General features: G+C 44.9%; 1 protein-coding gene across 1 annotated transcript; it reads right to left on the bottom strand.

Moving 5' to 3' along the window:
- Window positions 1-219: 219 nt before the first annotated feature.
- DSN1 (DSN1 component of MIS12 kinetochore complex) lies at window positions 220-27,557 on the bottom strand. The gene is made up of 10 exons (XM_066593535.1): window positions 27,458-27,557; window positions 23,648-24,351; window positions 19,732-19,805; window positions 16,642-16,714; window positions 15,703-15,790; window positions 11,321-11,380; window positions 8,538-8,609; window positions 6,101-6,248; window positions 1,113-1,200; window positions 220-1,027 (listed from the first exon to the last, which is right to left on the bottom strand). Exons 2-10 carry the CDS (start codon window positions 24,339-24,341, stop codon window positions 960-962), a joined length of 1,365 nt encoding a protein of 454 aa, XP_066449632.1. The 5' UTR covers window positions 24,342-24,351; window positions 27,458-27,557; the 3' UTR covers window positions 220-959.
- Window positions 27,558-27,962: the final 405 nt, after the last annotated feature.

Raw genomic sequence — 27,962 nt, forward strand, 5'->3', positions numbered from 1 at the left:
GGTAAAAATTTATATAAAACAGGGTCTTCTTTTCAGAGAAACACAGTATGTCGTGTTCAGGCATTGCACTTTATTTTATTACTAATTTACCAGAAAAACGTGTCTGTGATATTCTGTTACCAATCAAAAAACAAAAAAGCTCAAAAGGTTTAGTATAAGCGTTCAACAAAATGATGGCATAGGATTAGTATCACATATACAATGTAAGACACTTTGCTATTGATCTATTACATTGCATTTAATTGCACTATGGCAGATTGTATAGCTGACTGTACATCACATCCCAAGAACCTTTTACATAGACCAATGGTCGTGAACAAACGTTCATTTGAATTGTATCAACAGGACCGCAATCACCTGACAAAGTCAAATGGTTGTAAGCTGACAGGCTTGTTTGTGCTGCCAGAAAAGAATATCATTACCGGCAGCACAGCTCCCGTTGCGGAAGATGAGGATGCGCAGCCAACAGTGATGAAAATCTATGGAACGTGTGGGGGCATATTAAGAACTAAACATCTCTCAAGCAGGCTGAGTCAACCTGTATAAAAACCTTCTTAACGAGCACCGATCTTGTTCAGCCAACATCCCGATATCAAGCCCTGTAAACGAGTCTTTATACATTATACCGCTAACCTTAGTAGGGTAAGAAAGAAAATCAGACCTAATACACGATTCCAACTCATCCCAACACAATTTTAGTCTCAACTAAGGCATGATTGAAAAATAAGTGTGAGTCTTGACTTTGCAAATATCTGCATTGCAGATTCTGGGGATCAGCATAATTTCACACAATGGGGCAAATCACAGATATTGGGAAAAAAAACTGCTCAAATTTATTACAAAACACAATAAATGTACATTATCCTGCTAAATATATATACACAAGGAATCAAAATCCAATATAACTCCAAGAATGCAAGAAAGTGGCTTTCCAATGACAACCATCTTCAGTTTAAGCTTCACTTCTTACAAACTTTCAGAAATGTTCGGACCGGCGAGTCTTCCATCGGTTTAAAAGACTGAGTTTCTGCAAATGAAAGGAAAGTTTATATCAGCAAATCTGAAGCTCTCGTGTCAGAAGACGGCAAACATGTGACGGCCACGAGACTTACTCAGTTGTGTGGACAATCGCTGTAGATGAGAGGTGGTGTCCTCTAAGAAGGAGTTTAACAAACTGACCGACTGTTGGATGTTGTCCAGCTGAAACGTCAAAGACATCTATCAGTGATATTCAGTAATTCACTCAGTAGAGGTAGGCGTAGGGTAACACCAAATAGAGGATTGTGCAGGTTTATTACTTTTTAAACATGGACCTTTATTATACCATGCCTCCCTGTTCAAATAGTCGTCTACCCCCCCAACTCATTTTTTTTCTCACTTTCTTTTTTTTTAAATCAGATCATTTTTATTGAAGTTAGATTTTTCAGCACAATTGCCACCTTTTACACCCAATTCATGCATAAGTATAATATGCATCTGTTCTCTCGGTTTTCTTGTGTAACCTACAAGAATGAAAGTTCTACACTCTTCGGACGCCATATTACAGCTAATTCACATCCATGGATTTAGTAGCTACATAAAACATCAAGCCTAAAAAGGTGTTGATACACGTTCACTAGCCGTCAGCCAATAGTCGTTTTCTCACCCCCCCCCCCCCCCCCTACACATCAACATTCGGCTCGGCTGAGCGTCAATGTGTTTTGGGAACTTAGCCGCAGCCTGACTTATCCCCCGGAAACCGAAAGATCATGTGTTGAAATACAACAGCCCGATCCTTCTTTCTTCCCAGCATCATCTGTCGGGGGAAAGTTGAACGACTCCATGAACATCAGACACACATCTGGCTCCACCATAATCGGCGAGTTTAGACGACTGAATGGTAGTGAGTACATAGACCTTAATTCCATATAAAGAATAAACAAGTGTCTAGTCAGTGAAATCTCCTCCTCCACATTCACAGGTCATACAGTAGTTGATAAGATTCCAAACGAAGAGCTGTTTCGAGTTGGTCAAACACATACTGTACAATAACGCTTAGATGCTTGTTCAGCTCCACTATAAACATGCATAAGTGTCAACAGGCACAAATGAATTAATGGGTTATTCTCATACTGCAGGTCATCGCTTCAAAATTAAATCACTTTAAACTCTGGGACCGCTGACTGATTCTGAGAATATAGCCACATTTACACTGAAAGATAATCGCTCAAACGAACGTTTGAGTGACAGTTTTGAGGGATCATCTTTGCATAACTTTAAGTAGCTATATAGCTTCTTAAGAGTCAATGCAGGCGGAGTGGGATACTGCCGCGATAGCTCCGAGAACAAAGCAGATGTTTTGTATAATGCAAACAGCTGCATTGTTCTCGGAGCTTTCAGCTGGTGTCCTGCTGAGAAGTGCTATCGGGATACCAGCTGAAAGAATACTATCAGCACCGCCCTCTGAGAAAATCAGCGTGCGGCGCTGATAACAGTCATCGGTGATTTCAAGCTTGCTAGAAATCACCGGTGAACGAATAGTGCACGAACAGTGAACGATGGCCGCGTGTTTAGACACAACGATTATTGCTCAAAAGACGGCTTTTGAGCGATAATCGTTATTTCTATATGGGCCTTTAGAGTACACGGATGATCGCTCAGTGAATGAAGGCGGGGCAGGCCAGAGACATCTTCCAGCCACAGACCTCCATTCACAGAAAACAGGCAATTGTTCATAAATGAACGACTGCCTGGCTAAACGGGTCGACAGTCACTTGGTTTTTAGGCGAACTGAAAAGATGGCTGATAGGCTCCAACTCCTGCCTGCCTGTGCTCCCCATGTTACAAGCCACAGAGAGGGGAATGATCACTAGTCACTCCTTTGATGCAGTTCTTGGTGTCAGCCAGTAACTTTTAGTATGACCTTTAACACTTGGTCCGCCCGTGCCGACAGGGTTTGACATCACAAGAATGGGGGCATGCGACATGTCCAGATACTGCAAAACGGCTTTTCTTTACTCTACCACAATTACCCAAAAGCGGAGGCTAAATTCAGCTAAGTGAAGAACATGAAAGCGTTAAGAAATGTCCTATAAAAGCTCCGTCTTTGGCAGCCAATATTGGAGTAATTTCAACTTGCACAGCACATATTCTGTAATTTTAAGCTGTTCTTCCTGACATATTAAATTATTTCTCTATTTCTGTGACTGACGCCTTGCTACAGAAAAATGTGTCAGAGCTCCGAGATTGCTTCTATACAAACCGGATAAATGCAAGGCGTCCTACGTAACACAGGATATATATATAGATAGAACACTTAAGCCTCACAGTATAACCCCAAGTCACTTACACATCAGGGACATCAATCTGGCCAGGTAGGAAGTAGAAGTGACTGTGAATCCATGTCACCTGCTCTGCTACAAGTGAAAGTGACAAGGAGAGAAAACAGCAAGACGCCCCCAAAAAGGGACTGGAGACAATTCATCTCTTCTTCCCAACTTCTTCTCTAGTTGTGCGTTTTGCTGATGTACCAGGAGTGACGAGGACATGAGGCAGCCCTGTCAGATTGTACAGGTAGTCCTGTTCCCATCTCAAGAATCCTATTTGAATGTGTTTGAAATTGCAAAACAATGCATCCACCCGAAAGAGGTTTATTTCTAAAATGCTCCGTTCTCCAGATATTGCAGCTATTGATTCCTCTGCCCTCTGGTTGTTTACTGCTCGTTGCCAGGGAAACCAACCACCTCTTCTATGGAAAGAAATAGCAGAGCTTAATGGTGGCCGGGCCAAACGGTAGTCCACATGCGCTCTTGAGATTATGGCTATCAGAATTAGATAAAAGAAGTGTGGAAGCGCCGTCCTCCTCTGTCATTACTTTTCGAAAGAAGGGGTAGTCTGTTTCCCTGGCAACACGCAGTATACAACCAGAGGAATCAAAAGCTGCTATATCTGGAGAACGGAGCATTTTGGAAAGCAACATCTTACGGGTGAATGCATCGTTTTGCAATTTTAAAAACACATTGACGTAGGATTTCTGAGGTGGGAATACGCCCTAAACCCTTCTTGCTCGGCCCTTTTTTAATTTTAATTTTTGCATCCTCACTTCCAAAAAAAAAAAAATCATAGTTCGGCTCCATTTAATACACTATATAACGTTGGTTTTTTGTTAACTTAATACTTTAAAAAAATGTTATCAAACTCTTTTTCATTTTTTCTTTTCAGTTCCCATAGGGGACTTGAAATTGTAATCTCTTGATCACTTGTATGGCATATTGCAATATTTTTTATTGTTGCCTATCAAGACCTGCTAAATAGGCATCCACATTAGGCCCCAGTCTGCCATGCCAACGTATCAACACCCAGCAATCACTAGAGGAGGGCATCCCCCTCACCTACTTCTTACATGCAGTCAATGTTGACCATGGCATCAGAGTGGTTGGTGGCTACAATTAGAGCTAATGGCGATTGCAGCTGTTGCTGGTGGCTGTAAGCTGTTCAAAGTAGCTGACGTTATGGAGGTTTGGCTCCATACACCCATCATGACTTCATGGTGTATGTTTATGTTATGTGGTCGGGAAGGGATTAAATTTCTGGCCTGCTGTAGCTGCTACTGGGGGGAGCTTAGAAGCTTACTGCATACTGTTATTGAGTTCAGTGTATAAACAGAATGCAGTAAGCTCCTAGGCTGCATTTACACGGGGCGGAAATTCTGCAAGAGTTTTGCAGCTCAAGTCTCGAGACATTTGGCGCGAGTTTGGAGAGCGGAGTATTCCACTGCGGCCATCTCTCCCCGTAGAAAGGAGAGAGCCCACAGTGAAAAGGGCGATACAATTGACATGCCACGGCTTAGAATTCCACGCATGTCAGTCCACAACGGACTGTCTGCGGGGTGTGTCCGAGATTTTTGCAAATCTCATCCACGTTGCTACTTCGTCTCGGGTTTAAGATTGCAGGCGGAATTTCGGTGCGGAAAGTCCACATGTAAATTCCGTGGCAATTCCGCCCCATGTGAACCCAGCCTTAAACCACCACTAGTACCAACGGCAGGATTTCCTTTTTTAACTCGTCTTATTGAACAATAATTGTACCATACAGCATACAAATGAAGAAGAACTTTTGCATCCACCATAAATACTTCAAATTAGGGGGAGATGGCATAGGCACACTATCCGCACGTGATACACAAGTACATTACAGTCCTATAACAGTAGGGTCTGACCTTTGGCACCCATTTTACTGAGTATATCTAGGTGCAGCCCTATTCAATAGACCTTGAAGCAGATCCTGCGTCGGAGTGGGTTTACATTTTTTAACTCTATATATGCCAGAAAATCAGTGCCCTGTCAACTAACAAGGCATATTAAAAGGAAACTTGTCACCACCTATGAGAACCATAAAGTAAGTTATGGCGCTAACAGGACCAGTCCTGAGGATTCCAGGGAGGCATTTTTTGTTTTTTAACTTTCCCAGCACCCGCACTATCACCCCCGAAGGTCGGCACACGGACAGTGCAGCGGACCCATGTCAGCAGGCTGTGCACACGCACTTCTAATGTGCTCTATAGAAGTACGCACACAGCCTGCAGAGATGAGTCCGCTGCACTGTCCATGCGCCGACCTTCGAGGGCGACAGCTTGAGAATGGGGAGCCGGGCAAAAAGGAAAAAAAAAAAACATATCCGGAGTCGTCGGTGCCAGACCGGTGAGCACCATAACTTACTTTATGGTGCGGTTAGGTGGCAACAGGTTCCTTTTAAAAAGTTTATTGGCACAGTAATTTCAGGTGGACATCTAATTTATTGCGCTTGTCAACCTCTAAACCAATTGGATAGGTTTACATATACAATCTAAAAAAATACTTGGGAAGAGTTCAAATCCCCAAGCGGGACAAAAAAAAAAAAAAAAGCTCAGGCATTATGAAGTGCAGCCTTATTGCGCGGCTGTATGACATGTTGGTTAATTAAAACAAGTTCCTGCAAGACTTAAAAAAGGAGAAACCGATCAGAATACCTCTGGGGAGAAACAAGAACCTGGTCACGTAAAACAAACTAGAAACATATAACTTGTGCGCAGGCAATGCCATACGGCTTGAAAAGGAGACATTTTCCACAGCATGAAGCATACCGTAATTTCCATGCAGTCAAATACTGCCCCCTGCTGGTGTAAAATAGCATTGTAGTCTGGTTTGCTCTGGAGCACTTGATCTTGGGAAGATGGCACATCAGAAACGCTGGGTGGGGGATCGTTATTCACTTTGTTTTCTTCAAGCTGCCTTTTGAAGCAAGAGGGTAAATATTACAACAACTGAACACATAAGGAAGTTCGGAGGACTGTATATGAGAGACTGTAAGAAAAAACTGATATTCTCATTCTTATTTGAATGAGGTTTTTAGGTTAAACAAGTTAAACATTTGTTTTATTTCTCAGGTCCGTGTAAACCAGGGGTCCCCAACTCCAGTCCTCGGGGACCACCAACAGGTCATGTTTTCAGGATATCCTATGGTATGAACACCTGTGGCAATGTCTGAGGCACCGACAATAATTACATCACCTTTGCAACACTGAGGAGATCCTGAAAACATGACCTGTTGGCGGTCCCTGGGGACTGGAGTTGGGGAACCCTGCTGTAAACAAGTAGTCGTTTATGTCTACTGTGTATTGAGGCGAGCGGGCCAGAACTATGCCCGTCCCACTCCACCTCCTTTCACTGAGTGATGTTCGTTCCTGTGTAAAAGTATATAAAATGATTTCCCTGCACATATGACAAGCTGTAGCTTTTATTAGTACCATTTTGGGGGTACATACAACTTTGTTCAATTTTTTGGGGGAGATGGAGTGGCCAAAAAAAAAAACAAAAAAAAATTAAATACGCTGTTATGGATTTTTTTTTTTTTTAAGAGAACACCGCCCCCACCCCTCCCCCCCGGGGGAAAAAAAAAAAAAAACACAAAAAGGGGGTTTTTCGAACTCCAATATTTATATAAAAATGTATTAATTTTTTCTTCTTTACCCAGTAGAGGACTTGAACTTGTGGTCACTTGATCACTCATACCATATACTACAAAACCTGTTCTATCGCAGTACATAGTGCTGCGAGTATCTACTAGGTCCCAACTGCCAAGAGCTCCTATGGCTGCATCAGGGGAGAGCTGATGGGGCAACAAAAGGGCCCCAACTAACTGCTTAGATGCATCGGTCAGCACTGACCACAGTACCTAAGAAATTAAAGAGCCGTGATCAGAGCTAGCTTCCATTGCAGCGGCTAAGACAGCTTTCACTTCTCGGTATGGAGAGGGTTCAGGATCACATGACTTGTAGTTACATTATACGGTTGGGAGGAGGTTAAGCAAGAAAAGAGGATCATGTGATAATATAAGACTGCCGTGCCATAAGACAAGAACAGAGGCAGTTTTTATGCACTTCTGGCTTTTCCGATTACTCAATGGGGCAAATTTATTAGGACCAGTATTTCACACTCCAGTCTTAACCCTTTCCAATTCACTGTCTGATGACATTATGATTTAAGGCTGTAGAGCTCTGATGTTGGAGGACATCCGTCGGGGTTCTCTTACTGTATACTGCCAGCCTCTCTGTTGTCGGAGCCTATCCAACGTGTCACCTCATGCAGTACTGGCTTTACCCAGCAGATAGCGCCATTGTATAACAGCAGAAAAAGAGTAAGCCCCCTAGGAAAACTAGTATACAAATTGGATTGGAGAGGGTTAATATTATTTTGCCCCACGGACGATGAGCCCAATATATGCAGAGACGCATGCCTCTTCATATCTCAGGCCCATCCCAGCTGCTCCATGCGCCTTCACAGAAATGTACACCAGGTCGAACCAGGGGAACGCATGTATAACACTTACATCCCAGACCTCCACGGGTCAACTAATATCAGCCCATATGCTTTGCTTATAGGACTAAAAGTAGGTCACAGATAATAAGGGGTTAACAGCTACCTTATACTGTATTAAAGGGGTTGTCTCGTGAAATCAAGTGGGGTTCAGCACTTCTGTATGGCCATATTAATGCACTTTGTAATGTACATCGTGCATTAATTATGAGCCATACAGAAGTTATTCACTTACCTGCTCCGTTGCTAGCGTCCCCGTCTCCATGGATCCGTCTAAATTCGCTTTCTTCTGGCGTTTTTAGACGCGCTTGCGCAGTCCGGTCTTCTGCCTGGTGAATGGGGCCGCTCGTGCCGGAGAGCTGGTCCTCGTAGCTCCGCCCCGTCACGTGTGCCGATTCCAGCCAATCAGGAGGCTGGAATCGGCAATGGACCGCACAAAGCCCACGGTGCACCATGGGAGAAGACCCGCGGTGCATCGTGGGTAAGATCCCGGCGGCCATCTTGGTAAAGGAAGAAAGAAGTCGCCGCAGCGCGGGGATTCGGGTAAGTAATAAAACTTTTTTTTTTAACCCATCCCTTGGGTTTGTCTCGCACTGAACGGGGGGCCTATTGAATAAAAAAAAAACCCGTTTAGGCGTGAGACAACCCCTTTAATGCAAACAGACAAAAACTGGCATACCTTATATAGGTCTCAATAAAACTTACCTGGTTAAGACCACAGCTTTGTCTTTGTGGTCTTCGAGGAGCTCGTCCCAGCGACTGCTCTCTGTAGCGAACCTGAGAAGAACAGAAGTTTTAGCTGTAAGTCTGTGATAAAACGTCAGTTATCCGGAATTAGGACGTTGATCAAAAGAATGCAACTTCAAAAGAAGTTATCCTGTGGTTATAGCCCGACTGCGCTAACCGTGCCTGTCAGCGGCCTTATAAATATGCTGTAAGGCAGGGAGAGGCTGTATTAGTCACAGCAGCCATCGGCTTGCCAAGTACCCGGGGGATGAGGAACAATGACAGCTACAGTGCATGAGGTTACTCATCCATGTTGTAAGGTCTTGTGAAGATGGCCAATTAATAGACTATTCTGTCTCTAGACCCTGTGAAACACTTGCTGCAGCCGACATGGGTTTCTTAATGTTGTTACATTCAGATGACTTTCCTCGCATCCCATTAATTACATCAGAAAAAAGTCTTTGAAGTTTCGCTTTCAGATCCATTGTGGAGAATAAATAAAGACGCGAACAATTATCCGCACTTGTTTTGATGGCTTGTTCTGTAGCGGGAGACTTTACTTTTCTCTATTAAGTGTCAGATAACTAAACAAAGTCATGAAACATTCATCATTTTACAGAGGATCACAAGAATTATTACTAGTTTATTACACTAGACTAGATGGGCAAACACATAGAGCAGGACTTGACAAGCCCCTTGTCATTGGAAAATACCTAAAACATTCCCCCCCCCCCCCCCCCCCAAAAAAAAAAAAACCCAAAACATATTATAGATACTAGTGCAGTATTCATAAGGGCCTGCAGAGAGTGCTAGACAGGCATTCTGATACCTGAAAAATTAAATAGCAAGGGTTAACACTATGGGTGTGGCAGGAAGCAATATAAAAAAAGACAGTTCCTGCCAGACTCAGGGGAAGTGATAGCTCAGTGGAGCTGAAGGGCTGCTAAGCTGAGGTCCTCCTGTGCAGACCAGTGTGGGACCTGTCACTCTGTCTGACAGAGGAGGATGCCCTCTAGATGCCCCAGGTGGGGGTTAGTGATGGTGACCAGTGGGTTGTGTACGCTGAACATTGTACATGGACTGTGCATAAATGCTGGCAGGCGCCAGTTTTATACGAGTCAAGTCTCCTGGAGCCTGTTTACATGCGTGGTGCCCATTTCGGTCCTAGAAGTTGGCGATCCGCAAACGAAAGATCCAGATCCCCGTCGAAACACCCCCTTGCCACATTATATAATTATCCTGCTGGGTTTCACTTTTTGCCCATCCTATATTTGGCACTCAGATGTTCTCTGTGATTACTGAAAGAGGAGGAAGCAGGTTGCTTGAGGCTCGCTGTGACTACTGGGAGGGAGTGCGAAGGGAAGACTTGCTGTAACTACTTGGAGACAGGCCAATATGATCCTGGGACAGCTGCATCTACTGTCTGAGCAAGCGAGGGGGAAAAAGTGGGACATTACTACTAATGGAAGAGAGGAGCGCACTGCTGTAACTACCAAAGGAAACGCTATTCTGACTACTGGAGGAGATGGTGCACAAAACCTCATATGTGACATGTAAGGACAGGATTTAGGATAAATACACACTGAATGGCCACTTTATAGAGACCTCCGTCTAGAATCACATTGATCTCCTTTGACCTTCACAACCGCAGCAATTCGTTGTGGTGTAGATTCCACTAGGTGTTGAAATCATTCTGTTAGAATATCGGCCCTTGAGGACAGGAAGCTTCTTGTAGTTGCCGCAAATAGATGGAGGTGCTGACGTTCTGATCAGCTGACGGGAAGGGTTCATAGATTCATGCAGCTTGTGCCAATTCTGACCTACCATCAACATGGGGGCAACAAAAATCTGGATTCATTGGAGCAGGATGTTTTTTTTACGTCACTAGTGGAGTAATTCTTGTGCTCGTTTGCCCTCTGGAGTCTCACCTTCCTGATTCTCTGTTTCAGACAAGTCGATTTACCTATGGTAAAATAGGGACCATAATACGGAGCTCATGTAAATCTATGCGTCTGTTCACATGCCCATTTTTTTAAATCGTGGCACAACCTATTTTTTTATTTTTTCCTTTGGTATTATTTTCTATAGGGCAAATACAAATCATAAAACCAATGACAGGGAATATGGAGGAGAATACAGATCAAATACTGATGACAGACGTCATCTGGAACACATCTGTATTACGGGTATGTTGCCATCCGCTCATCTGAAACAGGCCTTACACATCAATAATGCTGGACCTGGTTATCGGCTATCGTAGTCCATCCGTGCTAAGGAACGAAGTTGTGTGTTGGACATGTGAGTTGGAGCGCCAGTGTTATATCTGGCTGTACTTTCCTTGACTGAGCACCGCCTATCATAAGAACAACTCCCAACATCCTCCTCTGACTGCTTCATCAACGACTTGTTTATGTCCACAAGATCACGTCTTTCCTTGATCACGCCATTCTCTGTATACTCTCCACACCACTATATGAGAACAAAACCCCACGCGGTTGGCAGTGACATCCTGGCATTGGCTAGTTTAGCACCGATGACCCCGCCTCATTGGAAGTCACTCAGATCGCTGGATGTGTGAATTCACATGAAACTGATTTACAGAAAACTTGTGACGTGATTTTATGCTGAACCTCGGGGTCACGGCTCTAATTTCCATCCAAGGAAGTGCCAGTCACGAAAGGGCCGGAAAGGGGGGGGGGGGGGGGGATCTCTAACAAACGAGTGTAGATTTTGGTGCTGTATTAAAAAGGAAAAACACTTACTTGGCGATATTGTCCTTCATTTCTGTCTGAACAGCCACAAGTCCTTCATCCTGCGTGGAGCTTTTGAGAAGGGAAAAAAAATTACACACATTAAGCTGATAAAAAAAAGTTAAAACAAAGAAGAAGAAAAAAAGTTATGCGAATAGGAGTACTGCTTGCAAAAAATATATAGCGTCACGTAACTATGCTTCAAATTAGGAAATGTTGGCAACACCCCAGTTATCTCCACCTGTTACCTTCGTGCGCACGTCTCGGATACATTAACATACTACATCATTTTTACGTTCAAGGCCTTAATTGACTCATAGGGTAGCTACCTTCCAACAGGGGGCACCAGAGACACGATTCCCTTCTTCCTGGAAGGAGATCCGATTTGCATACCTTTCATCCCAGGAAGCATTGCATACCATAGAAAACTTCCTATGCCAATTTAGCAATCTCCACAAGGAGAAACAGAACCACAACCCCCAGACACATGACAAAGGCTAACAATATAATGATTTCAATAGAAAGCAAAGCTGGTTACAGCCTCCCTTAACTGAAGCCCTGATCCTTTGGTCACTAACAAATCATTCTTGACACTCCGTGGCACAGATCCGATCAGCCATGTCTCTGCGCCGTGATAAGAAGGTTCTTTCAATGTCACCAACAATCATAAGAGGGGATCAAGTAATGTTTTTACATGTGAGAAAGTTGATAGCCTCATGAAAGCTAGTATGATTGACTGTGGTAGCTGTGAGATGGATATTCCAGACCTTAAAGGGGTTTAATCACTAACCCAAAAAAAAAGTTTCAAGCAGCAGGGCCTGGCATAAAATAAAAAAACAGACTGCGTTTGCCTCTCTTCAGCCCCACACAACTGAGCGTCTCTGGCCTCTAGATGTACGGTTGGCAGAAGTCTGGAGAGCACTGCGACTAAATTTTGGCTACAGCATCACTGTCTGAACTCCTGGCATAATGCATACATCCTGGGTGTCCTGATGCCAGGAGTTTGGGACAATGGTGCTGCAGCCTCCGATTGGCCAGCAGTGGTCACCTAACTTCCACCGGCCGCACAACCAGAAGCTGTTGCTGGGGAAGCCACTCAACTGCATCGCAGGGGACTGAAGAGATGCGAGTATAGCCTGTTTTTCTATTTTATGCCAGGCCTGTCTGCTTTTTTCCTTTGAGGTAGTGATAAAACCCCTTTAAAGGTTTTCTGGGAGTAAATTGCTGATGACCTACCCTCAGTATAGGTCATCAATAGTTGATTGGCAGTGGTCCATCAGTCAGGATATCCACTGATCAGCTGGTTGAATCCCTAACGATCAATTACTGATGACCTATCACGAGGATAGGTCATTAATAGTAAAATGTGTCAGAAAACCCCTGTAAACTGCAGGAAAATGCAGCTACAAAGAACATCTCTCACTCTGGAGGACTCCGCCAACAGAACCATACAATGCCTAGTTTCTCCTTTGGAGGCACTGCATGGGGAATATAACTTTGCTGCCAGATTCTCTTACAGACTAAAGCTGATCACTGGAGGCCTCAGCAGCGACACATCCTGTGACCAACTTAACGTTCAGAGTCGCTTCTAACGAAGTGGGATTGTCCAAAGTGCGTTACTCCTTTTTTAAACATTTCTTAAATCTGTACCCCTATATTTAACTTCTAATAGTACAGATCTGCGACTAACAAGCGGTTTGATTATTTTCAACTAATTTCCATGTATTTTGGTGTGCTGAAAACAGAAAAAAAATTGAAAAAAAATCCTAGACGTCAGGATTTACTACAAGATGTCCCTTCAAATTTTTCTTAATTTTTTGTATTTTTTTATCTTAGGGTTCTTAACTAAATTTAAAGTCAAAATTACTATTAAATATTTCACATCAGTGCATTTAAGATCTACAATGCCCAAAAAAATATAACTTTCAACGAAAAGAACTTCCAGAGTGAGCTAATGGAAACCATCATCAACATGTTGCAAGCAGACCACGCAGGCTCTGACATGGACGGGCTTGATTCAATTTTTTTTCTTGGCTCTCGCTTGTGGTACTATTGTATCTTGAAGCCACCAGAAGTATGGGTGAAGACAAGATACAGGGTGCTTGACAGGGCGGTGACGTCCCCAGGAGCTGATTGGCTGCCATGAGCACGGTCCTAGGACGCCGCAGCAATCACTCTCCCTGGAGCAGCCGTCCCCCTTCCTTCTCCCCATGGTGAACCGCTAGTTGGCACCTGCGCTGACAGTGTGATACTGAAGCCGCTCTAGGAATCCCCCTGCTGTGAGGCTGTGCCCTTCCATCTACCCTGGCGAAGCCCTTGCGATGTGACTTACGAAGCCGCAGAGCATCTCTCCTGGCCATCTGCTCCCTCACAGCTCCCTCCGCAGACAAGTCTGTGCCGCCTCTCGGCTCTGTCCCAGACGCCAGCTCTCTGCTGCTGTGGCCACTGACAAACGGAAAGAGAGGGAGTAACTCCCACAATTTCTTTGTGTTAGCTTGTCATTCTTAAATCGTGCTTCCCCAAGTTAGCGTTATGGCTCCCCGGAAGTGTTTTAATTCACTTGACAGTTTCTGTTTCATTTGTGGTGAATATACAGTGCTGAAGCAACAGCTGAATGTTACAGACTTTGTAAAAAGAAAAGTATACTTTGCATACTTCAGACTAAAACTTGGAGATTAAGATAAAGTTTGGGTGCCTCATAAGGTGTCAAGCGGTGTGTTGAGGACCTCCAAAATTGGTTCAAGGGTCAGAAATAAAGCTTTCCGTTATGGGACTCCTATGGTATGGCAAGAGCAAAAGCACCATAGTGATGACTGTTACTTATGTTCATGCAATGTGAAAGGGTATAATTCTAAATGGAAGCATTCCATTTCATACCCCAATCTTCAGTCAGCAATTTGTCCCATGCCCCATGGCACAGAAATACCAGTACCCAAGCCCCCTGCTACCTTGGAAGAGATACATAGCTCTGATGAAGGTGAAGTCATACCTGAACCAGATGACGACTCAAGTTCTGACTTTAAAGATGATACAAGACCAATTTTTTTTCCCAGGAGGAGATGAATAATTTGGTAAGAGACTTGAATCCTCCCAAAGATGCCGCTTAGTTACTTGGTTTAAGGCTCAAAAGCAGGAATTTATTATTGCCAGGAGTGTCTTTTTTATGGTTCAGACATCATGAAAAGGATTGCATCAATGTTGAAGGTTTGATGGGTCAATTCAAAATCCAATATGATTCAACACAATGGCGTCTTTTCATAGATTCTTCAAAAAGAAGTCTCAAAGCAGTTTTGCTCCACAACGGCGTTTTTTACGCTTCCATCCCTGTATGTCATTCCGTACACTTGAAGGAAACTTGGAATTGGTTCTTCGTAAACTTAAATATGAAGACCACGGTTGACAAGTGTGTGGGGATTTAAAGGTCTTGTGCATGCTGCTCAGGCAACAAGCTGGATTTACCAAATACCCTTGTTTTCTGTGTCTATGGGACAGTCGAGACCGACAAAATCACCAAGAAGAGTTGGCAGCTGAGGGTGCTCACAGTTGGTCAAAAAAATGTCCTCCAAGAAACTTTGGTACCTCCACATAAAGTTCTTCTACCACCTCTCTATATAAAATTGGGATTGATGAAGTAATTCATGATATCACTTCCAAGAGATGGAGAATGCTTCAAATATCTGGTCACCAAGTTTCCAGGCCTCTCGGAGGCAAAATTATAGGAAGGTGTGTTCGTCGGACCAGACATTAGAAGGCTTATAGCTGATCAAGACTTTGTCAATTCCATGACGGATTCCCAAAAAGAAGGGTGGATTGCATTTAAAGAGGTCGTAGAGAATTTTTTAGGCAATAAGAAAGATCTGGACTAAAAAAAGATCGTTGGACGAATGCTGAAAGCATTTCAAGCTTTAGATTAGTGAGTTTGAAAGTGCATTTCCTCCAATCCCACCTTGACTACTTTCCCAAAAATTTGGGAGCTGTGAGTGAAGGACAAGGTGAACGATTCCACCAGGACATTAAAGAGATGGAAAGAAGATACCAGGGACAATGGAGCATCACAATGATGGCCAACTACTGCTGGATGCTTCAGAGAGACATTCCAGATGCTACTCACAAGCATAAAAGTATCAATAGGAGCCTCACAGGGAAGAAGAGTGTGTTTTAGTGCTCATTTCAGTTCAAAAATGATTTTCATGTAAAATTTGTAATTAAAAATTAATTCTTTAAGCAGAGGTATTGCCTTATGAATTGTCAGGAAACGTGATGTTCTATGGCAAAACGGAGGTCATTTTCAGATTCGGCGTACAAAAAAAAATATAAAGATTACGTGGAATAACCAAAACAACTCTTAACATTTTTTTTTGCAGACCTGTGTAGTCCAAATCCACGATACTCACCTATCAAACTTCTCCGTACATCTTTGAAGAGTCCCATCATGGGACAATCGTTCTACAAAACGTTTAAACTTGTCTTTCATGGATTTGGCTGAAATATTAATATTCATCGGTTAGTATTTACATGCCGTTAGTCAGTAATAACCAATAATAGTCAGGAAAAAAAACGACAGCAAAAAAAATAGCCCTATGTGTCACAGAAAAAAACATGCAGGAAAAGTAATTTTGGTAACTGCAGGGAAAAAAATAAAAATCTATACTGCGCATGTCCGACGGCTCACAACTATCCGCAGTGCAGAGAAGAGAAAAAGAAAGCAGGTACGCACAGACACTGCTGCTGCCTAGACCGGGTTCCACATGTGGAATCAGACCCGCCTGTGTGCAGGCAGCCTTAGGCCGAATACACTCAGCATGTCCGGATTCCGCCTGCAAAATCCTGCACGAAATCCGGCCCTGACTGCGGCCAGTGAGGTCTTAGGCCAAATGCACAAGGGCAGATTTTTGCTGCAGAATCCACGGAGGCGTCCCCCAGCGGGCTCCGGAGCAATGTCCGACTATCACCTCCAATGTAAAAGTGATTCTTCCATGCACACGAGCAGAAATCACTTGCGATTGCCGCTCGGAGAAAAAAAAAAAATCGCAGCATGCTCTATTTTGGTCCGTTTTCCACACAGACAGCTTCCATTGAAGTCAATGGAAGCCGTCCGACCAGCAGCCTTTCCAAAATGTCAATTCCAGAAAGGTCGCAGGGAAATGTGTACTGCACGTGTGCTGGCCGGCCCATCCGTAGTACAGAGAATTAAGAAAAATTAAAGTATGCCGCATTCCATGCGGGATCCGTGCGTGCCGTGTGCATGAGGCTTATGTCAGGATCAGATTAAAAATAAGCGGTTTGCAAGAGTTTTTATTACTACATTTACAACAGAGGAACAAAATACTCACCGCGGACGTTGAAGGATTCTGCACTGAAACCATCAGAATGGGACAAGGAGTTTTCCAAGGTGCGAAGGGAAAACTTCACATAAGATTAAATAAGAGAGGAGAACTTTCATTATGCCAACTGTAACAATCAAGTTACTATTTACTGTTTTTTCATTAAAATATGGTAATTTGAAGCAAAGTTTACAGTCTAAGAAAAAAAACATCACAACTCGGGATTGATCATTCACAAATGCACTAAATGGGTTTTTCAGGTCAACAATATTGATTACTTGTCCTCAAGTTAGATCACCAATATCAGATCGGTGCTTAAAGAGGCCTCGGATGAGAGACGGATTCTTCACAGCAAACCTGGCACAGTACCAATTATGTGGTATCATCAGGGCTGGTCTTAGCAGCTCTCAGACCATGTGAAGAACGAACGCGATTTTGCTCGCTTGAGAAGAGGCCGTAGCGCTCAACAGATCACTGTGATCTCTTCATACAGGTGATCGGTGGGGTCCCAAGCAGCGGATCCCCACCAAGTGGCCAATCCAACGAGGAAGTTCTACAATAAACTTAAAGGGGTTTTCTGGAACTCCAATACTGATGACAAGGGGTTATTTAGGGACATTTATGTTTGTCTTTTTTTTTTTAAGTTGCTCAGTTTGCTGTCAGCGATCTGCAACTGGAAGTGAAGACTTGAAGGGACCAGGAGCGCGCAAAATGGCTTGTTTTTCTGTGGGACAAGTTGTATTTTCTAATGCCATCATGTCTGGGTACACATAATGTGTTGTATAACTTGTATTCATTTTTTTTTTTAGGATTGGGGGGAAAAGGAAATTTTGCCATTTGTTCTTTGGATTCCATTTTTACGGTGTTGTGTGTTCAAAATACATCATGTGATAACATTATTCTCTGGGTCCGCAGATTCTGCCGATGCCATGTTTATAGTTTTTTTTTTAGTGTTTTACTATTCTTGTACACAAAAACACTAAAAAAGATTCACTTTTGTGTGGCCGCATTCCAAGAGCCATAACATTTTATTTTTCCATCAACAAAGCTCTATGGGGGCTTGTTTTTTTATGGGAAGACCTCTAGTCATCATTTATCCAATTTTTGGGAACATGTAACATATAGGTTTTTATTAGCTTTTTTTTATATGCTTTCATGTTATGTTAAATTAAAGGGGTTGTCACGCGAAACAAAGTGGGGGTATACACTTCTGTATGGCCATATTAATGCACTTTCTAATGTACATCCGTTGCTAGCGTCCTCGTCTCCATGATGCCGTCTAATTTTCAGCGTCTAATCGCCCGATTAGACGCGCTTGCGCAGTCCGGTCTTCTCCCTTCTGAATGGGGCCGCTCGTGCCGGAGAGCGGCTCCTCGTAGCTCCGCCCCATCACGTGTGCCGATTCCAGCCAATCAGGAGGCTGGAATCGGCAATGGACCGCACAGAAGACCTGCGGTCCACCGAGGGTGAAGATCCCGGCGGCCATCTTCACAAGGTAAGTAAGAAGTCACCGGAGCGCGGGGATTCGGGTAAGTACTATCCGGTTTCTTTTTTAAACCCCTGCATCGGGTTTGTCTCGCGCCGAACGGGGGGGGCTATTGAAAAAAAAAAAAAACCCGTTTCGGCGCCGGACAACCCCTTTAATTCTGCAGGCCGGTCTGAGTATGTCATTACTAAATTTATATATATTTTTTTTAATGTATTTTTTGTTTATCGCTGCATTCAAAGACCCCTTACCTTTTTTTTGTCAACGGTGCTGTATGAGTTTTGTTTTTTTTTATGGTACCATTTGTTGATCCATGCAACGTTTTGATCACATTCTATTCAGTTTTTCTTTTGTAGGTACAAAATAGAAGAAAAAAAAAGAAGAAAAAGTTCTCAGCGCTCTAGTAATAACCCAAGGTGAGAGAATGGATGTGAGTAGTTAGTAGAAGTAACTTACTACATCTACCGGGAGTGGGGGGGGGGGGCGCCTGAGCACAGGCGCCTCCGTGAAGTAAGTTACTTCTACTACCCACATCCATTCTCTCACCTTGGGTTATTACTAGAGCGCTGAGAGCTTTTTCTTCTATTTTGTACCTATCTTCTCCTCTCCATCATTGATATGATTGGAGCTTTCTCCAGCAGCTCTCCTACATTGCACAGGATGTCTAAATTGAATCGATCCATTAAGAGAATCCATCATCTGTGATATACTCCTTTATCACACGTCAAAAATCCTTTTGGTCATCTAGCCAGTGAGCGCCACCTGTTACCTTCTCTTCAGTTTTTTTTTGTAGGGATAGGCAAAATTAGCCATTTTCGACATGTTTTTTGATGGCATGCACTGTGCAGGTTAAATAATGTACTAACTTTTTTTCTATGGGTCATTTTGAACACAGGGATACCACATATGTGATTTTTAATTTTTTTTTACATAGTAAAGGGAGAAAGGTGGGGTTTTGACGTACTTCTTTTTATTATTTTTTAAACTTTTTATTTTTGTCCCATCTAATACACTACTATACTTTAGTATAACAGTGTATTAGAATGACTATGAAGCTCGGGGCCACCGTAACTGGCAGACCCAGTGGCTATATATTTAAGCCTCCGGGTGCCTTGGCAACCCATCAGGAACCCGCGATCACAAAGCAGGGGTCCAATAGGTGACAGAGGGAGCCCCCTCCCTCTGTCAGCCTTTTACATGCTACGGTCACACTGACCTCAGCATGCAAAAGGTAAATAGCAGGAATGAGAGGTTTTTTTTCGGTTCCCAATATTACAGCACAACGTGCGCTCCCCTTGGAATGGGATACCCACGCCGGGCTTCTAATGCAGCGCCATCTTTTGACGGCGCTGCAGATTAAAGCCCCTTAACAGTTGCTATCAAAAGACATATGGGCACTCGTTAAGGAGTCAATACTTGAGTCCAGAAAACCCCTTTAAGTTCATGTCGCAGAACCACCCAATTGGATTGGCCTATGCAGCATCTGCTACCCTACATCTGGGCAAAGGGCATGCTGCAATGGTCATAAGATAGTTGAGGGTTTCTACCCTCCAAATTGCTGTTAGTTACTATATTTTCCATTGCTGGGGTTAGAGAAGTTCCATATTACATACCTCAAAGCAGGACTGCAGAAGTTCAGCCAATCTGTCACTTTCTGGGATGTTCAAACTGATGGCTTTACTGAGATCTTATAAGAGAAAATGTAATTAGACAGATCTTATTGGAAATATGGATTTTATATAAGAGTACATTGTCACTCCCAACCCGTTAGCACTCTTATCTTGTCCGTTTTACTAAATCCTTCCACATGAAGCTCTCAATTAATTCACTCATTTTCAGGAGGAATAAGAGAGGAATCTCATAAAGCAGAGTTCAAATAATAGGAGATTCACAACTAATAATTCATGGGGAAAACGAGTAGTTAGTAGAACAAACATGTCGGGGGAGCTGACCACTCTGCTATTAGGCATCCAGATTACTACCTGCTACTACAGACCTTACCGAGCAGGGAACAGCTTTTGTAAAAACCAGCAGGTAACACGTTTCAAAGCAGAGACCTCTTCATCAGACAACTAGATACAATTATGTGGCAGTGGCTCACAGTTTCTCTTAGGCCGGTAGTGTAGAAGGATTGTGGCTATTGGTGGCAAGCTGTATAAGGAGGCGGCTATAGGGCAGATCAGAAAAAGGCCTCCTGTCTGATGAAGAGGTCTGGCACTAGAAACGTCTTACCTGCTGGTTTGTCATGAAGATACTCTGCTCGAATTGGGTACGACACTTCTTACTCCTTTGACTACCACGACTGACAGGTTTGCACTAGTGTCCACTACATCAGTTGTTCTGTAAGGGATGCTACTACTCTGGCAGACCGCAATGGTCAGTGACGCAACTGCTACAGGAGAATTAGCCTGCCAGGCAGGGCTTACCCCAGAAGTAGCAGCTGATCAATGGAGTTAGACGTTCAACTCAGCTTCAGGAAAGTTCTGACTACCGTGTTTCCCCGAAAATAAGACACTATCTTATAAAAATTTTTGTTCAAAAAGGTTTAACTTTTTAACATGTATAGCTGCCTGGACACTACTTAAAATGACTTTTTTGATTAACTGTTAGCAGGGCTTAATTTTGGAGTAGGGCTTAATTTTCAAGCATCCTCAAAAAGCCTGAAAAATCATTTTGCATCCTCAAAAATTCTGGAAAATCATGCTGTCTTATTTTCAGGAAACAGGGTAGTAGCAGCAGTATACGTTCTCTTGTACTTCCTTTCATGTTGTTGATCCGGGGAATATTCTGATTGCCAGATTGAAGTCAGGAAGGAATTTTTTCCCTTAAATGGGGTAAATTGGCTTCTACCTCGTTGGCTTTTTTGCCTTCCTCTGGATCAACATTGGGGGTAAAAGGCTGAACTGGATGGACATAGGTCTTTTTTCAGTCTTATATACTATGTTACTATGCAGATTTGCTACCAAAGAACAGTAGACTCAGCTGCTTTAAGTGTGAGTAGAGGACACTCCCGCTCATCACATACAGCAGCAGCTGGGGGCCTTGATAGCGTTTAGTCTTGGACACACAGCTTCAAGGAAAATTATAGGAGCTCCGAGTGTAATTAATCTGAGCAGTTGTATTAAACAGTAACTGCACTATATATTTTTTTCTGGAATGCATAGAATAGGTGATACTAAGTATTTTCACAATATGTTTAGTCAGCCTATTCAGTATATTTTTCATATAAATCCCCTATTTAGCTATAAAGACACTGCTGAGAAATCCGTCTTCAGCTAACCGTATAGCAGACCATAGAGCTCCCGTCTGCCCTGCGCCCGCACGGTTCTCTTTACTACAGGCACAGCTTGGTCTTGTGCCCCAGCCCTGCTTTTATTAACCTCCTGCCTGTGCTCCTCCATAAGATGTCAGTGCAGCGGTCAGTTTCTCCTGACCGATGACCATGCTTGGGGTCCGGAAGAGAATGGGTGTGCTGTGAGGGGAAGAAGCCGTCTGCTTCTCCTTAGGCCGACTGCACACGGGCGGATTTCCACCACGTACTACGCGGCGGAAATCCACGGCGTTGCCGCGCAATGCTCACGGTGCGGAATTCCGCCCCGTGAATTCGCCCATCCTTACTGGCGGCATGTTCTATTTGCCGCGGTTGTACGCGCGGACGGCTTCCATTGCAGTCAATGGAAGCCGCCCGTCACGCTATCTTCCGCTGTAGCACAGTGGAAGATAGCGTGAAAAGGCTTCCCCGCCTACCGCCAGCCGCGTCACGTGACGCTGCCGGCGCGTCACGCGCTCTATTGCACATGCGCGCCGGGCGGCGGATCCGGAGGTAAGTATGGGGTCTCTGGGGGGGGGGCGCTGTGACAGGCTCGGCTGCAGAATTCCGCTTGCAGAGCCCGTCACGGCTGTGTGCAGCCGGCCTTACACAATGTGGCACAGAAGGTTATCATAACGTGTTATATGTCGAGTCAAACTCTTATATATCTGTATTAAAAAAAGTGCTGGGGGACAGATCACGGGGGCACAGAACCAAGTAGGTTTGAAAAATAAAAATATAAGGGCTCCCACCCACTGGCAATATTTTCTCCACTGCGATGCGAGACTAAAGTTAAAGTCTCGCATCGCAGTGAGAGGAAAAAAAAAAACCAAACAAAAAAAAAAACTGCATGACCCCGGGATATCAGCATCTTATCGCCAGTCTTTTCAATGGGGCCAGCGGCAGCAGCGCTAGCCCTATTGAAAAGAGATGGAGAATGCCGCGGACTTCTGCCACAGCTGTGACAGGAGTTTCCTTCATCCCATTGAGAGCACTGCTTTCTGCCAAGCCCCGCGGAATGATTATCCGGGAAGGGCTTGAAATAGAACCCCTTCCCCGATAATCTGCCAAAAGTGTGTAAAAAAAATTTAAAAAATTATTACTCACCTCTCCTGCGCTCAGCCACGTCCTCCTGCTGGCTCCCCGGCACTGCTATTAAGCTCATTCAGCAGTCGGGGATTTAAAAATAGTTGGAGCCATGGAGACGGGGACTCCAACACCAGGGGGGTAAGTATATAACTTCTGTATGGCTCATATTTAATGTACGATGTATATTACAAAGTGCATTTATATGGCCATACAGAAGTGTGTAACCCCACTTGCTGTTGCGGGACAACCCCTTTAATAGCAATGCCGGGGAGCCAGCAGGAGGACGTGGCTGAGTGCAGGAGAGGTGAGTAATAATTTTAAAAAATTTTTTACCACTTATTGCTGATTATCGGGGAAGGGCTTATATTTCAAGCCCTTCCCCGATAATCATTCTGCGGGGCTTGGCAGAAAGCAGTGCTTTCAATGGGATCGGCAGCAGTGCCAATCCCATTGAAAGCAATGGGCTAGAATGCCGCGGACTTCTGCCACAGCTGTAGCAGAGGATTCCTTCATCCCCGCGGGGATAAAGTAAACTCCTGCCACAGCTGTCACAGCTGTGGCAGAAGTCCTCGGCATTCTCCCAATGCTTTCAATGGGGCTAGCGCTGCTGTCGCTGGCCCCATTGAAACCACTTGCGATATGCTGGTTCTAAACCGGCCTCTTTCTTGCGCTGCGATGCGAGAGTTTTCTCGTGCTCTCGCAGCGCAAGAAAGAAAATATCGCCAGTGGGTGGGAGCCCTAAAGGAGGCTTTCTTGGTATGTTCCAACTGTGATCTGGAACAGCTGTGTCTGCATTGGAGATAACAGTGCAGGCACAAGCGCAGATGGGTACGCCATGTTTACTATGCAGTTACATAGCTGAAGACGAATTGCTCAGCATTGACTTATCCTAGCTGCGTAGCTGAATAGGGGTTTTGGTATAAAAAAAAAAAAAAGAGAAGTGTACAGAACAGGCTGATAAAACCTACTGTCAAACTTCTTATAAATGCCCATTCTGCACATTTTAGAAAAAAAAAGTTTATTTAGGTGCAGCTACTTTTTAAAAATTGTGTTTAAAAAACTCCAGGAGATTCAAGGCTATTTGCCATAATGTTACAATAGCATTATTAGAGGAGGGGCAGAATCCTAACCTGAGGCGCCGTGATAGATTGGAGGCAACGTCCTGCGTTTATTGCCCACAGATCTTCTTAAAGATTTTCTTCTCTTCTCCGGGCTGGGGGAACTCTCTTTAAATGACAAGTCGTTTAGACTGATTTTCTGTCTCTTTGACGGGCTAGGGCTGGTCGCAGGAGAGCGTGGTGGAGTGGGGCACTTCTTCCTTGGGCTGGATCTAGTAGGGCTGGTCGCGGGAGAGCGTGGTGGAGTGGGGCACTTCTTCCTTGGGCTGGATCTAGTAGGGCTGGTCGCAGGAGAGCGTGGTGGAGTGGGGCACTTCTTCCTTGGGCTGTATTTAGTAGGGCTGGTTGCGGCAGCGTGTTGCGGAGTGGGGCACTTCTTCCTTGGGCTGGATCTAGTGGGGCTGGTCGTGGCAGTGTGTGGTGGAGAGGGGCACTTCTTCCTTGGGCTGGATCCAGTGGGGCTGGTCGTGGCAGTGTGTGGCGGAGAGGGGCACTTCTTCCTTGGGCTGGATCCAGTGGGGCTGGTCACGGCAGCGTGTTGCGGAGTAGTGCACTGCTTCCTTGGGCTGGTCGTGGCAGCGTGTGGCGGAGTGGGGAACTTCTTCCTTGGGCTGGATCTAGAGGGGCTGGTTGCGGCAGCATGTGGCTGAGTGGGGCACTGCTTCCTTGGGCTGGATCTAGTGGGGGAGACATTGTGAGTCTCCATTCTCTTTCACCTATAATAGAGAACAAGAAAAGTAAAACTACTTAAAGTGGAACTGCACTTTCTAAAAACATTTGACTGTGGGGGATGCGGCTGCCGAGACCCCTACTGATCATTGAGACGAGCCAGCTGAAAAGCTTGTCAGCTGAGGACGGGCTCAATAGAAAGTCTATGGACCTGACCTCAGCGTTTCAGCTGGCTTGTTCTAGCTATCTCATCACCTGTTCCCATGACATGTCAAAAAGTTTTTTAGAAAGCACAGTTACACTTGAAAGTATTATTGCAGGTGACTTTGAAAAATAAGCTGCTGTGTGTTTACATGAGAAATCACACTGTTTCTGGCCATTAGATAACTTGCATCCTGCATTTTCCCCTGCAATAGGCTCCATTTCTAATTCTCAGTTGTCCCTGAGCCGGTGGGTAGAGACTAGCTGCTTTAACTGTTCCATATACTGCACACAGAGGAGATCCTGCTCTCCTCTCTCTCTGTAGCATATCAGAAATAGCAGCAGGGAGGACATTATACCACAGTACTGAGCAGTGGAGATGTGGATCCAGCACTGGGGTGAGTCAGTAAACACTTACTAGAACCAGCAGCCACAACTCTGAGGGCTCTCTCCCACATGAGCTTTTTCTGTGAAGTTTTGAATATGGTAATCGTGATATAGCGCTCCCATTGATTTCAGTGGGGCCTTGCAGACATGCGCCGTCTGCTCTATTTTGCCACGTTTAGCACACCTCCTCACCTATCACAATAATGGGGTGTGCTAAAACCCACTAACGGATGCAGGTTCCTGCGTCTGAAAACAAAAGTAAAACTGCTGTGTTTTGCTGAGCGCATGTGTGAGAGTGGCCTGAGTCTTTGCCACTTTCTGCAGCTGCTTCTGCTCCTCTCTCCATAGACTTCAAAAGGCAGCATGTAACCTGATACCTCAGCAAGCAGTAAATTGAGAGTGAATGAGCAGTGCAAAAGGCAAAGGTGAGAAGACAAATTACAAAGTACTATTGATTTTCAAAGGGGTTGTGCCAGGATTGCAAGTTATCCCCCCCCCCCCCCATCTCACCAGAGGTGGAGACTGAATGGAGCGCTGGTTGGACAAGTACTCCGTTTACTTTTAATGGGACTGCTGAGATACCCGAGAGACATGTGCTTGGGTATTTCTGTCAGCACCATTGACATGAATGGATTGCCAAAAGCACGTGCTCAGCCAGTGCGCCATTTATTCTGATATCACTGATGGGGGAGAAGCAATCCCGAAATGTCAAGCAGAAGGGGACCTGGGACCTCTGTTCTTCAGATTGGCAGGAGACTCAGCAAAGAGACCCACCAATCAGCAAGTTGTCTCCAATCCTGTGGATTGGGTGCGACTCTAAATCTTGGCACAACCACTTGGAAGGCTTGCGTTACAAAGGCAAGCTGCCCGCTATCCACCATCACCGCCGGCTCATTCGCTCTTGGCAGTTTGTTTCAGGGTGAATGCCCACGGACGGATTTCTACGGCACAGGCGTATCCCACGACGCTCATGGGCATGAGTCCTAGAGAGGCAGATATATCGTTGTCCCATACAGTCGTTCACATTCCTGTAAAAAGCGAATGTGAAAGACTAAACGAGCGCCGTGTAAACGGACAGGGAACGCGCCAACGATGGTTGTCATGGCTGCATGAACGATGAGCGCACTATCCTCGTTGGCCGTTGGCTCGTGTCTGGACCAGCGATTATCAGTCACTTCTCCCTATTAGAACAATTTTTTGAAAAATAATCGTTCCGACTAAAAGCCCCGTGACTGATTGATGGCGTCCAATCACTGATCCGGTGAGTTAAATCGGCGTATTCAGGCAGACATTTTTTTTTTGCTTACATGGATCGTTGTAAAAAAAAAAAAAAAACTCTGCGGCCAATCTCATGTGAGTCCGGATCCGCAGACCCGGATCCCCCATTAAAATCTATAGGTGTATTAAAAAACGAGCGCACATCGGCGGCCGCGCTCACTCAGGTTTTTTTTGCACACCCCATTTTCTGTTCTTACGTTTTTTTCTTTCTTGCGCGTGCGATGCAGATGACACACGGATGTAAAAGCCGCCTATACACGCCAGAAATACACGCGGGCTTAAACAGACGATCCGGATTTGTCAGGTTTTGCGCGCACAAAAATCATGACCACAAAACGTGACAAAACAAAGCTATCAATAGCAACGGTATCGTTTTCACCAGCGCGATTCTCGCAGGAAGTTACTACAGACACGGAGAAACATACAGATGCCTCGCCCGATCTTTCCGGGGAGAGACCGGCCCGACCGAACTGTCTTAGTTTTTTTCCACACAAAAGTGCGAAGTTTGAACCTTTAAAAAAAAAATATATATATATATACTGTTGACTGATTCATATGCAAATACGTCTTGTAGCAGCGAGCAGATTTACGCCACGTGGCAGCGAGCAGATTTACGCCAGCGCCCGTCCGAAGACTCCCTAATATGCAGTACAAACAAATGAGCCCCTTCACAGGAGCATAGGCGCAAAAACGCTCGCTGCAACGTATTTACGGTAGATTTGCGCACATATCGGGACATAGTATCACACTTTCTGCGCCCGCAGGGCCAGCGTACATTCGCGTCGCACCCCTGCCCGGTCTAACAGGCAGTTTAGCCTGCGGTCCAGACGTGTTCTGTTCCCCGCAGCGTTCCACGCATCCCATAGACTTACAATGTGGTGCGCCAATGTTCACAAATATAGAGCACGCCTTTTTCCCCCCCCCCCCATGCGCACAGAACACGCTTACGGGAACATTCATTTCTTTATGTTTTGCTGCCATGAACACGGTCATGTGACGCCGTCCGTAACGCCAGCCCATCGTCACCCCGCTGTAATACGGACCATAAGCTGGAGACGCCATTAACCACTACAGCAATACATTGGCATTCATAGAAGCCAGCAGCACACAGTGATACAATAAGGACTCTCCAGCTACTACAACTCCCAGAATGCCTTCACAGCCGCATGCTGGGACTTGTAGTTTTTCCCCAGCTGGACGATTCCATGAGCAGGAGGGGGGCCGTCGGCTCGTACGACATTCACAACCAGCATCACCGGGGCGACCAGCGGCTCCTCTCTCACTCACCTCACAGGCGCAGGGAACTTTCCGTAGACCCGGATGTAAGTATCAGCAGCGCCTCCCCCTCACAGCCAATAGCGGCCTTCCCGAGAACTGACCAATAGCGACACGGACTTTGCCTGCAGCCGCGCGCCTAGAGACAGACGAGCGACGTGATTGGTTGGGACGTTTAGGCGGGCTTTTAGTTGTAAGGGGCTGAGTTGAGGCGCTGTAGTGGGAGCCCGCTGAGGTAACGGCTGTGTCTGCGGCCGGGTACGCGCGTTGTGAGGCGCTAGCCTCTGAGGTAGTAATGTAGTACAGCGGCCACACTGACGGGTTTGCGCTCGCAATACCCAGAGAACAGAACCCGTCGATTTGAATGGCTTCGTTCCCATTTCATTTTTTTTCTGTTCACGTGAACAAATAGAATAATGGGTTCTATAGAGTTCTATGGGGATGCGCAAATGTGGAATACGCAATACAGTGCAAGACTGTGGTGAAAATGACGTATTAATCACGGTGGGGGCGCACA

The sequence above is a fragment of the Eleutherodactylus coqui genome, chromosome 2, assembly GCF_035609145.1.
Source record: "Eleutherodactylus coqui strain aEleCoq1 chromosome 2, aEleCoq1.hap1, whole genome shotgun sequence".
Lineage (NCBI taxonomy): Eukaryota > Metazoa > Chordata > Amphibia > Anura > Eleutherodactylidae > Eleutherodactylus > Eleutherodactylus coqui.

Excerpts from the sequence above, each read along its gene's own strand:
- DSN1 (XM_066593535.1), bottom strand. The coding sequence starts at position 24,341 with ATGGAGACTCACAATGTCTCCCCCACTAGATCCAGCCCAAGGAAGCAG. Across the intron at positions 8,610-11,320 it reads ATGAAGGACAATATCGCCAA|GTTCGCTACAGAGAGCAGTC; the intron begins GTAAGTGTTTTT and ends TGTTCTTCTCAG. Across the intron at positions 6,249-8,537 it reads AAAGCTGTGGTCTTAACCAG|GCAGCTTGAAGAAAACAAAG; the intron begins GTAAGTTTTATT and ends TTGCTTCAAAAG.